This window comes from Macrosteles quadrilineatus, unplaced genomic scaffold (genome assembly GCF_028750875.1).
Source record: "Macrosteles quadrilineatus isolate MER2022 unplaced genomic scaffold, UCM_ALF_1.0 Scaffold_4__1_contigs__length_99947679, whole genome shotgun sequence".
Taxonomy (NCBI): Eukaryota; Metazoa; Arthropoda; class Insecta; order Hemiptera; family Cicadellidae; genus Macrosteles; species Macrosteles quadrilineatus.
The window spans coordinates 44,198,730-44,213,384 of record NW_026542597.1 but is presented as its reverse complement, the minus strand read 5'-3'; the positions used below and the strand labels follow the sequence as shown (position 1 = coordinate 44,213,384).

Here is a 14,655-nt window from a genome sequence, read left to right as displayed (position 1 = left end):
AGTATAGTGACTTAGCAAATAAATATATAAACAAACAGATAAATAAATAGTGAGAACAATTTATTTTATGACTTGAGCAGTCACAAAGACTAGTGCTTGCATCTAAACATCTGTAAGCTGTGAGAAAAAATTTTTGATATTGGCTTCCTGGAAGGGGCCGGATAAACAGAGGACCGGTAAAACCAAGGCCGGATATGAGGGGTAGAACCCCTCGGTTCTACTGTATAGGCTATGAATTACTGTCATCTTAAGTTCTACTTAACTGTTTACACAAAGTATATTTTTTTAGCGAATTTCCCTATAGGGAAGTAGCTATTACCGTAGGTGGCACGGTAAGACCTAGACCCGGGACCGATTTACTTTTTCATTTTGATGTCCCCAGAGGCCAAAAACACCATTCGTTCAAATTTTTATATATGTATATATATATATATATATATATATATAGATTTATATATATATACGTCCGTGAACGCGATAACTTGAGTAATTTTGGTCCGATTTTGATGAAATTTGGTTTAAAGGTGTAGAGCGGGATAAACTTGAATGAGTTCGCGAACCAGCATGATCGGACCATGGGAACGGAGCTTTACGAGGGGTTTTATGGGGTAAAAATTGGTTTTTCTCATTTTTGACCCTCAAAACACAAAATTTCCCAATTTCTCTTTAGACCTTTTTAAAGAGCTTAAAAAAACAAATAATTTCGTATATTAAAGTATTTTTGTTCGGTTATTAGTAACGGAGAAAATTTAAAAAATTGTAAATTTAAAATTCCCATGTTATTCTTATGGAGAATATTGTCAAATGTTTAGTTTGCTTGTTTATGGATTTATTTTGATCAAACTTGGCAAATTTATTTATTTTGTACTAAGCTATCAATATTTTACTAAAAAAAAACATACTTTATTACTTTCCTTGTAGCAGCAAACCTAGGTACTCGTTAAACCTAATGTTATTAAAATATATTTAACTGAAATTCAATTCAGACAAATGGAAATTCGCTTAGTCGGCAGGTTTGCTGCGGCGGGGGTATTTTTAAATAACCTTCAGTTGTTTGTTTCTTGAACTGTAGCCTTATCATAGCATGAGATTTGTGTCGTCTACTCCTGTAATTACATTTCATAGGGCAAGCCAGGCCAACTGGGGTGTATCACAAGACAAATACCATTGCCTAGCCTATTTTCCAATTTATTTGAATTTTTTATTATGGTTTCGGTTCAGCAGGGTGCGGTTATAAGGGGTTTTACAGTTTTGCTATGTGACAATGCTCAATTTTTATTGCAGAGAGCTATAAAAAATATATATGTTGTAGATTAAATTTTACAGAGAAAATGTTAATAAACTGTACTTGTTACTCTTTAAAAAGAAAAATAGTAAACAAAACTGTTGCAGTTTATTGATTTGTTTATAGCCATATTTTGGTCAAATTTGACAATTGATCAAATTCATACTATAGGCCTACTAATAACATTTTACTAACAAAACACTCTTTCCTTCCCTGTAGCAGCAAACCTAAGTGTTAAACCTTAAGTCACTTGTTAAACCTAATGTTTGGATAGTGATCTGGCATTTTAAGGAAATATTTTAGTAGCCTATAAATACTATCAAAATGAACATTTGCTTAGTCTACAGGTTTGCTGCTGCTGCAGGGGTATTTGGATTTTTGTTTCCTTATGAGTGAAAACATAAGAAGAATTTTAATTAAAAATCTGCCTTTGAACTTTTGATATTCAAATCGAGTGTTGTTTGGCAGCTGAGAGAGCTTCATCTCGGCACTCAGTTTCCGAACATAATAGACATAGAAGTGAAGAAGTTCAACGTCAGCCCCAGCTGTGGCTTGATAGACGACCTGGAATTGTGTCTACAGCTGGAATATTGTGGCGGCTTTCAACTCACCATCGACGCTAACATGCGACTCAACAAGACCGCTCGAGTGTCTGTCAAAGGTAGGTCCAGTGGAGTGGAGTATACAACGATCCACGTAGAGTAAATGTTTAACTTCCATGTTGTTTAAGATCAGTGCATGGATCAGTAATATTATAATGCAATGACAATATTATTTTTCTAAAGTTTAATTTATGGTTGAACATAATGATTCAATTTTAATTTTTAAAAATAAAACCTCATCCGATGTATCCAATCTACCGGTTCACCGATATGAAACGAGAAAAAAAAATCAGATTTTGCAAAATAGGCACAGATTAAAGTTTTATGAAAAAAAGCCATCATTTGCTGGTAAAAGTTTTTTTAAACATATCCCCGGAGGAATTAGAAATGAAACAGATCCAAAAAAGTTTAAAACAAAACTAAAAAATTTCTTAATAAACATGGCAATTTATTCTCAAAAGAATTTTTCCACCTCCCTCAAGAATACTAGAAGAAGGCATCTGTATGGGGAGATGTATTTTTTAGTTTAAGATTTATTTTTAATTTGTATTTTATATTTTAATAATTGTAATCTTTGACACTATTCAAATGCTGTATTATGTATACTTCTCAATGAATAAAGAAATTTAAAATTGAAAAATTGAAATTAATATGGTCCAATTTTGCATATTTATTTGGGAAATGTTAATGTTTGTTTCAGGTTCTTATCTAGATTAATTATTTTAATAATGGACAAATGTATTCAAAACTTTGTCTACATGGCAGTTGCCTTGACAAATACTCAGTCCAAACTGGATCAACTACTTGCACGAAGGCAAATAGTTAGCGTTATCTAATTTTCCAATTGATTTGGTAATTTTAATTCCCTAGGTTTCATTTAACAGGGTGCGGTTAAACAAAGGTTTTACTCAAAGTGCTCATGGATAATCAGAAGCAGCGGCACGTGGCAGTTTCGAATCACCCAGATTTTAACTACGTGGCAACGCTTCCATGATAAACTACAGTATGGACCTCACCCTCAGTGATTTCTTTTTGTTTCACCTCATGAGGAAGGACTTAAAAGGGAAGGGGAGTTCACCGTTGTATCAATTCAAACGGCTTCAACGAATATTCTGAACAGACTTCCGACAGGGAAATTCGCTGGCAGCGCTTTGTCGACTCAGAAGGAAACTATTTCAAAGATTTTTAGTCTGCTATACATAAATGTTCAATACATTTCTTTACCTGAGACCAGTCTTGAAACTTACACCTGTTGTAGCTCCGAAAGTTATATATTTTTTATGTGTTTATTTGTGTACTTTCATCCATTTTTTTTTTGTTAGCAAGGTAAGCCTGTTAACACTTTTGTGTAACTTTGTCTTTTTAAAGTTTTAAAACTGTATGTTCCATAGTTACGTTAAAAAAATTCAATTAGTATTATCAACAAGCAACCGTACATCACAATATTAAGTATTAACAAAAACTAAACGCAAAATTAGCAACACTCACATCTATCAACAGCACTGCTAGATAGTAGAAACAAATGGCCATAGCATAATTTTGGTGACGCCTATTCGCATAACACACAGTAATTATCTGGGGTTGCAGTAAACCAGCTGAAAGGCCTGGGCTGCTTGAGGTTCACAAGACATCCGTACACACATTGGTCATTCAGCTTCTACTCCGACCCTCAGCTCCAACTCACCGTAGAGTCACAGTTCCAGGGACGCACACTTCCCCAGATAAACTCCATCATAGCCAGCCAGGTGAGCAGCCAAAGGGTGTTTGCTCAGAAAATTAATTAAAAAAAATGTATTTCCATTGGATTAAGTATTAAATTAAAAATGAGGGAATCTATGAGTTAATGCAACTGCTGTTTTGTTATTGGTGTAACTGGTTTTGGGGTTACCACTTTTGTCTCACTGTGGTTTTGTTAGTGGCAATGGTAGCAAGTAACGATCATTAACACATGCTAATTTTAATAGTTTTTAGCCCAATATATACTTAGATTTGTTAAAATAGCAGAGATGATTGTTAGTGGTATAAACATTTTACTTATTAAATAGAAAACAACAGTATACTGTGTTTATGTTTTGATTAGGGGCGTAGACAAATATACTTGAGATTGATTTTCTTCCATTTTCAGATCAGAAAAGCTTTGAAGAGAAAGCACACGCTGCCCAACTTCAAACTTCGTTATAAACCATTTTTCCACAAGAGTGACCCAGGAGTTGTGGCGGATGAAGGGTCTTCAGAGGTAAAATAAACAATATACAACAATATAGTAAAACCTTTTTACTACATAATTTGCATCAGTAAGCTGGTCAATGATTTGTTGGTATTAAGAGGGTTCTACACGGTCAATTCAAGATGGCGGCTAAACATGTTAATGTTTCTAAACATCCCTCTACGGTACAAGCTCTCAACACTCTAACTAATTTGTTTCCAATGATTGTGTGCATTTTTTGCTCTTAACATATCAGAGCTTGCAACGGATGGGGATAAATTAATGTTTAACTATTATTTATAAGCTAAAATCACATGTGAAAAGCCTAATTTACAGGTTTTCAAAATTATTTTGTTAATACTTAAAGAAACAATACAAAGCTTCAGTTCATCCAGGGTATAGTTTGGATCTTTGTGAATATTTTACATTTTATTTTAACTCGATAAACACTTTAATAATGCCACTAGGTTCTTTTTTGTAGAACCATTTTTACGTGGTAACCAGACGGCAGGTGGAACCCTCATAAAAATCACAATGTGGCAACTAGTTAAACAGCTTTACTGATGCATTTGGGATACCGTATGTGATTCTTTGGTTCTTGAAACAAGTTTGATTCAATATCCTATTATTCAAGGGTTAAACAACAATTTTCTACAACATTTGGTATACTGTATTTTTATGTTTATTACATCAATATAGCTTTTTTTGTCTTTCAATTTAGAAATGCTCGCATGTGGTTGAATGTTTGAAATAACACTAAATATGAAGTCAAAACAAACTCCAACCATGAACAGATGTTTTGCAGATTGTCTCCTTGTTTTCATGTTTGTGTTGTACAGATGGCAGTGACGGGATCTCTGGACGTGTCTGTGCTGCAAGTATCAAGAATCTCAGACACCCCAGGTCCGGTCTATTGTAGCCTCGCTGTTGGTAAGTCGTTTAATAACTAATAGTGTTTATTCAATCGCATTACATCTTACAGATGGGTAACTGATTGGTTATTGTAAAGCAGTTTTAGTGAAATGTTACAAATAATTTTATATGTATATCACAAGTTTACAGATGGGTTAGTACTTTAAAAGACCACCAAACAGTTAACACTTTATTGTTTCATATAGATGATAAAGGGGATATTACATCTGTTGCTTGGCTGGAATGTTATGTAAATCATCCCAAATGACCCGGAAATGCAAATGTTTAAAATTTAAATCCTTCAGATGTGGTAATAAATTTATCTTCTTTCTTTAGATATATATGTATGACTAAATTGCTACCTCGCACGTATATTACTAGGGATGGTTGCTTCTCGATATCACCGATACATGGACATTGGTATCAGTAGGTTATCGAGAATCAATCAATATAAACAGAAACATTTTATAATTTACAAAAGTTTTTTTTTACCATAAACATTTAGTTGCTAAAATAATAATAACCCTACAATTTAAAAATATAGATTAAAACTAAATTGAGACAAAAGTATTAAAAATGCCAGTTTAATGCTTCAGATTCGGACGATGATACTCTGAGAACTCCACCAAACACTCCAGCACTAAGGAAAAGTCTAAACAAGGGATTGCCTGCAGCAAGTGTATCAGCAGCTGATGGATCAGGACAGAGAGATCCTGAAGAGGGTGGCATTAAGAGAAGTGGATATGGGCCTTTGACAGGACTTGATCGGCCTCGTATTAATCTAAGTCAGCTCTACGAGTTACACAAATCCAAGTTTGAGAAGCTAAGCCCAAATGTACTGAGGAATTTGATAATAGGAGGCGGAAGGTTAAGCAAAGAAATAATCCTGGCAAGAGGACAGAGGATTAAATGGCTTACATTTTTGGACTTTGCGCTTAACATTAGCTTGGAAGAAGGGGATATCAACAATAATGATCTGACAAAAGAAAGGTTCTATGCCTGCCTGCATAGACACGTCTACCTGAAGAAGTTGGCCAATGATTCAGACGATTTCCCAAATTCACCACTGATACACAATCTTGATATTGGGGATTCTATCTTGGCACACTACAAACATCTACTAGGGTTAGGCTTTCAATTTCAATGGTCTATTTTCATGCCTGAGCTCCCAGAAGGAGGTAGAGATTACTCACACTTTTATGTGTATTTGTTAGGTTGTAAGGCTCTAGATTATTTGGCTTACGTGGACTTATCAATCAAAAAAGGGTTTATCTGTTATGTCAGTTTCATTGAGTTCCTGAAAAATCCGGGACCTAGAGGGGGGAAAGTTGCTAATGCAGCTATTAGGAACATGGGAAAAGAGTATCAAAATGCTCTAAAGGTTCAAAAAGAGGCAATGAGATTACTTGCAGATGAGTCAGCACGTCTGAATTTTGATCGTCTTGGTATTAATAAAAAGATAAAAGAAGAATGTTTTGAAAGGCTTATACCAATTTTATGCAAACGGAATACTATATAGTTCATTCATTGAATACAGTTTACAGGTACATTGAACATTTCCTGATCTATTTATGTAAGTTTTATATGAAACAATAAGTAAAAATATTACATTACATAGGTACAACAGACATTCTAAACAAATACAATGACAATGAAGTATAAAATAAGAGAACTAATTTAAATAAAAGATCCAAAAGCCCTTCAAGCCTTAAAGACCATAAGGGTTTAAGGTTAACTCTAGGTAAAAAATGGTGTTATGCTTTATAATGCTTTAGTTTAGTTATTATAAAATATTTAAGTTTTTTTTTTTTTTAATTTTGTTAACTAAGCTCCTGTCTTAAGGTTTGTGGTATTGCTGAATAAAATATTGAGCCAGCATAGGTTTCTTTTTATTTACAGTCCTAGAGCACAAAGTTTTAATATATTTTATGTCTCCCTGCTTTTTTTATACTTCAAAATTGAATACAGTTGAATTGAGTTATTTAGGCTTGGGAAACGATATAAGAAAAAATTTAGTTTTGTGTGTTTTACTATTTTCCTGGTTTTTGAGAATTTGTAGGTTATCAGAAGAAGTTTTCCAGACTTGGTTTTCAAAGTTAATGAAGATGGTTTTAGCGAATTTCCCATACAGGGAATAAGCTGTTACCATAGGTCTCTTGGTAAGTTTCTTAATAAGTATCTTTTTTGTTTTGATGTCACAGGTGTCAAAAACACTTCCTGTTCAAAATCCACAATATATACGTGTTTTTTTAACAACTCAAATATTACAAGTACTGTGAGGAACTGATTAACGACAAAACAAGCTTTTATGTTGGTATCCCTGTTTTCTTTAATTCATTGCCGATCAGCTGATAAAAACATTGTTGAATAATTAATTATCCATGAGGTTTAGTGTTTAATTCATATTTTTTTTTTATAAAACAACATGGTGTTTATATAAGTTCAAATATAGTTTACTGTATATTGTATAGGTCTAGGTTTTTTTTTTGTTTACTACAGATCCGCTTTCCTTAAATTTGTACATGTCAATAAAAGTTTATTTTAAATTCATTGTTGTAGCCCCGGAACTTTAAATATAATATTTTTGGTCTTAAATTACCTTTTATCAGTTCAAAACTGATCAGTTTTGGAACTGATAAAAGGTAATGTAAAACCCAATATGTTAATAGTTGATTTATTAGGTACTGGAATTTCACCTGGAAACTTGATTTCAAACCTTTCTTGGCATAAAAGCAGTGATTCACTTTTAACGTATTCTTCAATTTCTTCAAGCTTGGGAAAATACAATGTCGAGTCTTATTTACAATAAATTCCCAATAACACTAAAGCTCATAGATAACTATGCAACAATACATATCAGCTGATCGGCAATGATTTTAAAGGTGTTAGTCACCGTCGCTTGAAAGAAATGTATTGTGTTAAACATTGTAGATTCTCAATTTATTTTGCCGTTTTAAGCCCCTAGTTATAGTATATTTTTTTAATTTTTAATTCTTTCCTTAATGCCACCCCAGTAATGTAAGAGGAACGTAAGTGGAACCTTTTGCACTGCACAAATCAAACAGCAAAAATATAGGTTCAAGAAAATAAAAGGAGCTGCTATATACAGGGTGGGGCAGCATAACTTCCTTTTTTCAAAGTTTAATAAAACGCATTGTATGAGTCAGACAAACTTTATTTGGTTTTTATAATGTAAGTACATTTCTAAAGTTTTGTTTTACGTAGATTTGAAGAGTAAATCATGCAGATGACGTCCCTCAGTCTAGATACATTGAGTATACTGATTTCTGGTGTTTGTCATTACCCTTTCAAGCATAGCAGGCATTATGTTGGCAATTTCTCCCTGGATCTTGTTTTTTTTTTTATCTTGAAGGGTCCTTGGACGGTTCACATAAACCTGGGACTTCAAAAAATCCCATAGAAAAAATCCCAAGGGGATAAATCGGGAGATTGATCCGGCCATTGCAAATCACCCCTGAAATAAGGCGTTTTGACAAGTTCCTGCACAATCGTCATTTTGTATGGATGGAAATATAGGTCATCATGGAAAATTCTCATTACAGAACGATTGAAATGTCCAAGGGCAGAGAACCACATAACAATTGATATCCGGGCCGGGATGAGGCCAACGGGGCTAAATTAAACCGATTTCCGAAGGGTGCACTGCACTGGGCTGCGATCATTGAACATCCACTGGAAAAGTAGGCGTCAACAGCAAACGCACGCTCTTCCCTGTTCCAACTCACAATGGCGACTAAACTGTTCAAGGACAAAACTTTATAGCCTCACCTCTCGAATAAGACTGCTAGCTCTTCGCTATGACATGAACAAACAAAATGGGTCACATTTAAAAAAAGGAAGTTATGCTGCCCCACCCTGTATTAACAAAGAATTAATTACCGGCACTTGTTTGTTTTAAATATTTAAGATCAAGAAGTTTTTTTTAAATACTGTATAAAATGCAAATCTACAATTATTTGTGCATATATAGTACTGTACACAGTGTGATTGTAAAGTCCCGGAACGATGTAATATATTTTATATTATAATAGACAAAGAAATGAAAATTGATAAAATAATTATAGCCATAAATGTCTATTCTTTTAAGTTATTATTGCTTTTTTATCCCTTAGCCCCCTACGTACAAGTCGCACAGCCCACGAGGAGTCAGACAAAATTCTTAAATAGTAGCATAGGTCGAGTTAGGTATTAAATTAAAGGTCTTAATTAGTTTGACACAAACACAAACTCAAACGGACAATGGAGTCAAAAATTATTCAAATTGTTCAAAGATTCCTTGAATTTGCAATGCTTACCCTACTGTGGGACGCCCGCTACTAGTCGGAAGAAAATCATAAACGTAAGCATAGGTCAATGTCACATTAAAGGTCTTTATTATAGAATACAATGCCGCAAATTTGAGCTTAAAAAAACAGCTGTGAAACAAATGGCAGCCGTTCTAAGATTGCGTTTTAAATCAATATTTGAACGGCTGCCATTTTTGACTTGATTGTCCGTTTGAGTTCGGTTTGCGGCATTGTTACTAAATAAGACCGAACTTGACCTATGCTGCTATTTGATCATCTTAACTTACTCCTCATAAGACCGGGCATCCCCTTAAGAGGTAAAAATGTAAATGTAATGAATTATAAAAATGTAATATTAGCTTGAAAGAGTAGACGTTTATCATGGTTATTAATGATGTACCAAGTTTTATTACTTTACCTATAAAGGTAGTAGTATATTACGTTACTAGTCCTGAAGATAGATGTTTACCGGGCGAGTCCGGAAAACACATTTTGGACGAGTGATGTACAATATTGTACGCCATACTACTAAATCCGTACAAATCCTTATATATTACCACAGACTAAAGGACTAACAATCACTAGTCATAACCTTTAAGAGAGGTTATGTTTTTTTTGTAAACTAGCCACTCTCACTCATTGCCAAATACAGTATATAATCTTCAGCTGGTTGGTGTCCGGATAATACTCCTTACAGTACACCAGTAAATAATGAAACCCCATTTGATTAAGCTGACGGCAAACAGCTGTTTTCTGGACTAAATCCTTGTGTGGGAAGTTTAAAGAACAGTGTAATGTGGCGTAAAAAATGTATTACACTGTTCTGGGACCTTTCAAAAACACAGTATATTCTATTGCATTGGTAGTTTGTGTTAAACTTCAACTGCCTACACCACTCTTCTTTTGTTAATGTTTTATATTCATGTGTAGCTGAAGACTCTACGTCCGACATGCACAACATAATCTCAATAACTAACAGGCTAACATTTGATTTATTTCATTTTATTTATTTACGACAAAAACTATTGTCCAATAAATACCATACATACAAAACTGCAAAGCTATACAATCGGTAAAAGTACATGCTCACACAAGAATCAATAAGCGTTTGAAATATGATAAATAAGAAGTCATAATAAATAGCACATGCATATAGCAAGTAACAAATAAATAAAAAAACCAAAACAACAATTACTGAGCAAGGAATGGTGGTTTTAAATAAGAGCAAAAGTAACATTTGGGAGATAAACAAGCAATAATATATACTAAATGCAATAAAGTAAACAAAGATGAGCAGTTAGCATGCAAAAGACATACAACTGATATAAGACCTACAACTAAAATGAGACAAGATGCATAGGAATAAAACTATTACTAAACAGTGCATACAATAGTAAGTAGCAAGTAGACTCTGAACAAAAATAAGCTAGCAGTAAAAGAAGTCATGCACGAGGATGTACAGGTAACCTGCAAAAGGCATAAAACTGATATAAGACACAAGATGCATACAAATCTTTATAACAATATTAATAAATTGTGCATACAATAGTGAGTAAAAATCGGGCTATGAAGAAATAAAAAAAAGCTAGCATTACAAGAAAATTTACAGGTGGTTAACGTGCAAAGACTGATATAAGACACAAGATGCATACGAAACATAATCAACAAGACATAATAATAATATTAATAAATGGTGCATGACTATACACAAGAACACAATCATCACAAGAACAGAATCAACATGAACGAGAGAATGAGTAATTTAATCAAGCTTGATCATAAAAAAAACGCAAGGTGCAATACTACTTCATCGACTCACTGCATGTGACGTTCCAAATACTCAAAAATGCATTTCTTCTGAAGACAGCATGACCAACTTCAAAGAACTCCAGGTGGGCATTGTTTCCGAGACGCATTAGACGAGGTACAGGACTCTGGTACATGTAGGAGGTAGGGTAGTGCAGCTTGGCAAAGATGTGCTGTAGCCACGTTCTCTGAGGAATTTGAAAGTTCAACATTTGCAGAATCTCGGGGCAGTCCACCAGGTAATTGCCAACTGTGTAAAGGATAATCAGGTCCAATGCAGTTTGTCTCGATAAAAGTGGCAGCAACTGTAGTTGAACTGCAACCTGATAAGTATTTACATCTGTATAGCGAATCCCTGCTCGAACACCAACCAGCCGAAGGAAGCACTTTTGGACCATTTCCAAGGAACTAAAATGGCCAATTTGGAACAGAGACCATACACAGAGGGAACAGAGAGCAGTACTCGAGAATTGGTCTCACCAAGGATACATACAAGATCAAAGTATTGGTGGAGAAAGCACCACTCCTTGTGATACGGGCAATTAAACCCAGTACAGAATTGGCCTTACATATTCTCTGTATGTGTTCGCCTGGGTCCAAAGTAGAGGCTATGAACACTCCAAGATCTCTAGCCCCATTTACTCTTTTTAGCTGAGTGCCTAGAATTGTGTTGTCGTAGACATCAAGCAAGTTCTGAGTTCTTCCAAATAACATAACTACACACTTTCCAGCATTAAGCTCCATCAAGTTTTTGGTGCACCACATGACAAAGGTATTAAGAGCTATGCTTCCTATCAATATGACCTGCAATAAGCATTTTATTGTAGCTTGGAGTTCATGTTGATGTTGCAGAGAAGATTGTAGATCTTGATATCGTCTGCGAATAAGAGATACTCGCAGATCAACGAGTTACCAACATCATCAACAAACATACTGAATAAGAATGGTCCCAAGTGTGAACCCTGTGGCACACCAGAAGTCACCCAAATTGGTTTGGAGATGTTGGATGAAAGTTTGAGTAGAAAATAATTTATAAATATATAGATAGAATAAATACTTGTAAGATTTAAAACAAAAAACATGGAGCGCATGCAATAGATAAAATAATAAAGAGGGGGTAGCTGTCGATAAGAAACAAATCAATTGATCAATAAGTTATTTGTTTGTACATCCTGTTTGTATGATTTACATCTATATTTCCTAATTGAGGTTAAAATAGCTGAGTAATCTATTCAATAGGTGAAGAAATTTTTTAATTAGCTATTGGATGCACCCCACGTTATTTGTTTTAAATCTTACAAGTATTTATTCTATATAAGTATTTATAAATTTTTTTCTACTTTTCAGTAAGTTTAAAAACAAGGTATTTTTAAAATCTTTTTTTTATTTCTAAAATGGATTGTAAGAATCACTGTTATTGCAAGTTTGAATCCTAAAAAAACAGTTTACAAATCCAGAGGCTATTTCAGTATACCTTGATAACAAGTCTCTTTATTGAGGTTTTCAATATAGTGTGATTAGGACGATTGGGTATTTCATCTTTTATTTGATTTTTTGTTAGGGTAATCAACGTACGGGTATTTAAAAATGACACTTGTTATCAAGAGTGGCATGTTATCGAGGGTATTGTTAATGAGGTTCCACTGAATACCACTATTGACTGCCCTGTTACGTCCACAGACAGTATGGCTTGGGTGGAGATGGTCCATTCAGACTCGGGTAGTTACCTCACAGTGGATGTTAGCGTGCTCAAACAAGCCGGCTCGCTGGGTGTGCACTTCAAACAGGAGTTTGTGGCGGACAAATACCAGGTAAAGGAGTACTGTACAGAGTGACACTTGGAAGACGGACGGTTTTCATCTGCGTAGTACTGAGAGTGCGGTGGTGGGAAGTGGTCGTTCACCACTTCTCACAAGACTGTCATAGACAAACAAGTTGCAAGTCCCACTGTTCCATAGTGACTGAGTAAATGAAATAGTGCCTTGTGTAGAGCAGAACCATGCCCACCACAACCACCTCCCACCACCGCACTCTTAGCCTCCCACCACTACTGCACTCTTAGTACTACGCAGATCAAAACCATCCGTCTCCCATGTGTCACCCTGTATAATAAACACTGTATTTAGTTAGATTTGTAGTTAAGCGTTTTTTAGTTGTATTGACAGGTTAAAAAATATGAATATGCCCTTATTATGTGTCACATTATGCTATTTTTTTACTTTATTTCTTGGCGGATGGAAAGCAATTATACATTTGCTCTGAACAGATGCTAAACATAAGCTTTTATGGAGGGTTTGTTAAAATACATATTCTTTCTCTCTGAATCTGTAACTCTGATCATTGTAGGTGTGTTTCGTGGTTGAGTCAGTTGCTCCGTACGTGGTGGCGGAGGTAAGAGCGGGTGACATCCTGGTGGCAGTGGATGGCAAGAAGGCTGTCTCCTTGCCTCAGATCAGCAAGGTGATCAAGCAGGCAGGGGATCGGGTCGGGCTGCGACTGGAGCGACGACTCAAGATTCTCACCACCACTCCCCCTCCGGATGATAAGGTGCGGCACATGTAGTGGCGATTTTTTATCTCAATCATAGCTACGAGCTTGTGCTCATTTTTCAGTTTCTTTGGTGGAAAGGGAATATACTGTATGGTATTCCCAAGATTCTTCCTAATTGTAACATTTACTCTTAAAAGGCACTAAGCTCAAATGGATTCAATTTCTTTAACAGCATCCAATTAACTGTGTATGTTGTAACAGACGTTGGAGATCTCCGGACTGAGACATCGTAGAGGTTCTGGCGACAAAACCGACAGTGACAGTAGTAACTCAGCCTCTCTCTCAGGTAAACATGAATTGAACACATTTAAGTACTGTTATTTTATCACATTCAAACTGGGCTTTGTTCTTGATTTATATAACTTTTTTAGTAAATGAGGAGTTATTGAGTGTCTGCCAAGTATTTATATCATTGTATTAAAGGTTTGAATGGGAAAATGTTATCAATAAGATGATTATCTATTTTAGATTTTTTCAATTACACAGTATGCGTTTGCTGTAGATTCTCCAGCCAAGAAAACTCTGAAGGAGAGCCCAGATCACAAGGTGATCCACAGAATGTCGTTTGGTTGTGAGACGGAGCAGCAGCAGCTACAAGTGTTGACAACGCGGGACCAGCCTTACGCTCAGGTAACAGAGACTTGTTGGTGTTGTAATTGGAGGAAAGTTGATCTTAGATAAAATGATCACAAAGAAACATTGACGTATGTAAGATAGATAAATTTCAGTTTAACAAAAGTTTCATGTTTTAATTTAACTTAATACTTTGACATTGTGCATCATGTTCTGTCCCTGATATCCGGCCAAACTGTTCACTCCTTCCCAATGTATGAGGGATGTCCTCCAAGCTCTTGTCGTGGACAAGCTAGCTAGTTAAAACCTTCACTGTGTTAAACTTTATCAACTAAAATTCTTGTTGGTTCCCACCCTTCTGCGATGATTAGTCTTCTTACAGCAGACAAAAAAATTTTTTTTTAAATCCACGCT

General features: G+C 35.1%; 1 protein-coding gene across 1 annotated transcript in view; it reads left to right on the top strand.

Moving 5' to 3' along the window:
- Positions 1-14,655, top strand: part of LOC128992890 (PDZ domain-containing protein 8) — a 34,632-nt gene that overhangs the window by 7,885 nt on the left and 12,092 nt on the right. The window contains exons 4-11 of the mRNA XM_054416635.1: positions 1,754-1,946; positions 3,475-3,632; positions 4,013-4,123; positions 4,933-5,023; positions 12,799-12,929; positions 13,465-13,665; positions 13,870-13,954; positions 14,171-14,298. Of these exons, the coding sequence (XP_054272610.1) occupies positions 1,754-1,946; positions 3,475-3,632; positions 4,013-4,123; positions 4,933-5,023; positions 12,799-12,929; positions 13,465-13,665; positions 13,870-13,954; positions 14,171-14,298 (1,098 nt within the window). The remainder of the gene's footprint in view (positions 1-1,753; positions 1,947-3,474; positions 3,633-4,012; positions 4,124-4,932; positions 5,024-12,798; positions 12,930-13,464; positions 13,666-13,869; positions 13,955-14,170; positions 14,299-14,655) is intronic.